The sequence below is a fragment of the Caloenas nicobarica genome, chromosome 29 (genome assembly GCF_036013445.1).
Source record: "Caloenas nicobarica isolate bCalNic1 chromosome 29, bCalNic1.hap1, whole genome shotgun sequence".
In the NCBI taxonomy this organism is placed as follows: Eukaryota; Metazoa; Chordata; class Aves; order Columbiformes; family Columbidae; genus Caloenas; species Caloenas nicobarica.
The window spans coordinates 1,689,080-1,692,268 of NC_088273.1; the positions used below are offsets into that span (position 1 = coordinate 1,689,080).

At 51.1% G+C, this 3,189-nt stretch overlaps 1 protein-coding gene across 1 annotated transcript; it reads left to right on the forward strand.

Annotated features, from left to right (window-relative positions):
• Positions 1-409: 409 nt before the first annotated feature.
• LOC135999674 (olfactory receptor 14A16-like) lies at positions 410-1,336 on the forward strand. Its single transcript, XM_065653234.1, has one exon. It carries the CDS (start codon positions 410-412, stop codon positions 1,334-1,336), a length of 927 nt encoding a protein of 308 aa, XP_065509306.1.
• The last annotated feature ends 1,853 nt before the right edge of the window (positions 1,337-3,189 follow it).

The following is a 3,189-nucleotide window of genomic DNA, read 5'->3' on the forward strand; positions in this document are numbered from 1 at the left end:
CACTCACCTGATGTGGTGGTGGAAAATTAAAAAACACAGATCAAATATTTATAAAAACATGCTAATTGTCTCCTCTGCAGCCCAAGACTTTGAGAGTCATGAGCACAGATATTGAGGTTTTTGACTGAAGGTAGATTGTATCTGCCATTCTTTGAGAACATCAGAGGTGTCACAAACCAGCTCCCCCCATGTCCCCACTGCAGCAGAGCAAAGCTGGCTGCTTGGCAGCACACGGGCAAAGGTCCTGCTCCTCACCGCACGCTCAGCCATAACACATCAGAGAAAGGAAATGCATTTAAATTGGGGTGATGCCTATGAAAAATCATGTGGCTTAGCTCAGAGGGCTCTGTCCTAATTTCATGTTGCTTTTTCTTTTTTTGAACAGAGCGCATATGCCCAAAAGCAGCGAATGTCCAACAGCAGCTCCATCACCCAGTTCCTCCTCCTGCCCTTCACAGACACACGGGAGCTGCAGCTCTTGCACTTCTGGCTCTTCCTGGGCATCTACCTGGCTGCCCTCCTGGGCAACGGCCTCATCATCACCACCATAGCCTGTGACCAGCACCTCCACACCCCCATGTACTTCTTCCTCCTCAACCTCTCCCTCCTCGACCTGGGCTACATCTCCACCACTCTCCCCAAATCCATGGCCAACTCCCTCTGGAACACCAGGGCCATCTCCTTTTTGGGATGTGCTGCACAAGTCTTTATGTTTCTCTTTTTCATTTCAGCAGAGTATTCTCTGCTCACCATCATGTCCTATGACCGCTACGTTGCCATCTGCAAACCCCTGCACTACGGGACCCTCCTGGGCAGCAGAGCTTGTGTCCACATGGCAGCAGCTGCCTGGGCCACTGGGTTTCTCTATGCTCTGCTGCACACGGCCAATACGTTTTCACTGCCACTGTGCAAGGGCAATGCTGTGGACCAGTTCTTCTGTGAAATCCCACAGATCCTCAAGCTCTCCTGCTCAGATGCCCACCACAGGGAAGCTGGGCTTCTCATGTTTAGTGCTTTTTTTTTTGAGGGATGTTTTGTTTTCATTGTGGTGTCCTATGTGCAGATCTTCAGGGCTGTGTTGAGGATTCCCTCTGAGCAGGGTCGGCACAAAGCCTTTTCCACCTGCCTCCCTCACCTGGCTGTGGTCTCTCTGTTTGTCATCACTGGCATATTCGCCTACCTGAAACCCCCCTCCATCTCTTCCCTATGGCTGGACCTGGTGATGGCGGTTGTCTACTCACTGGTGCCTCCAGCAGTGAATCCCCTCATTTACAGCATGAGGAACCAGGAGCTCCAGGATTCAGTGTGGAAACTGATAACTGGACGTTTTCAATAACAAACAACAACAAATTGTCATTGTCTGCATAGAAGTTATAGTGTAACTCATTGCAGGCTCAGCCATTCTTATTTTGTTGCTGTTGTGGTGGTGGTGTTTTGTGATAATGTTCTCATCCCTTATTCACTGTCTGCCTCTTTTTTCTGACTGTCTATGGAAATGAGGAGCCATTTTCTCTCTGTTTAAAACAAGAATAAAGGGCCCTGCACTGTTTTGTTTTGTTTTGTTTTCCCCCTGAGATCTCCTTTTAAGGCCTTTTTGGAGCTGGAGGGACAGTTTCTGTCTGCATTAGTGGAGAGGAGCAGAGTCCCAGCCTGGCAGCGCTGCCAGGGAGCAGCAGCCCTTGGTCTTCCAGAGCTGTTCTCGTTCCACTCCCACACTCTCCTTCTCATCCCTTGTGTTGGTGCAAGGCCTGAGTGCTCTGGCAGCTTGGTCACCGTCCTGCTGTGTGTCAGTCCTGTGAGCGCAGGCAGGGACAGGCAATGGGCACTGCTGTGACAGAGCTGGCCTCCGTAACAGTGCTTCTATGAAGAAAAGTGATCTTTTTAGGGCAGTGCCTGGAGGCTTAGGTCTTCTTGCAAAGTTTCTGTCAAGAACATGTACAAGAATGTGGCCCACAGATGAAACACCATTGTGCAGCTGCACAGTGTGTGTGTGCAGGGCTGGGCACACAGCAGTGTCCTCTCACAGCCAGGCCTCCTGCCAGAGACCTGCAGGACCAGCAGAGCAGGGGCTGGGCTGTGCCCGTGTGCACTGGACACCCCTTGGGAAGGAGCCTCAGGTCAATCATCATGCACTGGCCCCTCACAACCACCATTTCCTGCACTGGCCTCTCACCCACAGAGGTTGTTCTTCCCTCCATGGAGGGACACCGAATGAGTAGTTCAGCAGTTCGTGCTTGCTTTGTACAGATGAATTGTGAGCATGCACATCATGTACTTGAGGTGACATGAACCCGAGTGATCACAAACACCATCAACTATTCCTTAGGGTTCCATGAAGGCCTGTGGGACAGACAAGATCTTGAGGTCACTTGGTGTTGGAAGTAACATCCCATTGTTAACTGCCTGAATGCAGCACTGGGATGTGCTTCCTTCAAGCGAGCTCCTTGTGTCCATTCTTCCTGCCACGGCACAAGTCAGATGAGTGCAGAGCAGGGTGACACACCACAGGGCTCAGGTGTCTCCTGCCCTTTGGGAGTGGCAACAGGAGGTCGAGAGGGACTCTGTGACACCTGCCTCTGTGTGTAAAAGGGACAGACTCTGTCTCTGAGCATCCCTGGGTGCATAAGGAGTCCATGAGGCCAGCTCAGATGTTGACACGTGACAGAACCCGGACATTTCTGTGTTTGACTAGAGGAACAAACCCCATTTGACCAGTGAGATTCATCTCAGCTGCCTTGGACAGACTCATTGCAAGTGCTCCTTTCTGCTACGTCACCCTTCCCATGATTCCGGATTGTGCTCTCAAAATTGCCATAGAAACCAGAATGGTTCTGGGGTCCTTAAAAAACGCAGACCTCAAACCCATCTTCAAGAAGAGCAGAAATAGGAACTGGGAGAGTTACAGGCTGGTCACCCTACCTCCCTCCCTGGGAAAGGGATGGGACATGTCCTCCTACACCCATTTCCTGGAATGTGAAGGCGAAGGAAGGGATTGCGGAACCCAAATGGACAGGGGAAAGAAAGGCATGTTGTGTACAGGGTGCTTGCAAGGCCTCAGCCATGGTGTCCTTCTGGGCAGAGTGGTGCTGATGGGGCTCAAGAAGTGGATGCTGGGAGGGAAGCTGGCTGAACCATTAAGCCCAAATATCATGAGTGGTACAAAGTCCTCTATGCAACCAGTTACTAGTG

Coding starts and splice junctions, on each gene's coding strand:
- LOC135999674 (XM_065653234.1), top strand. CDS start 410: ATGTCCAACAGCAGCTCCATCACCCAGTTCCTCCTCCTGCCCTTCACA.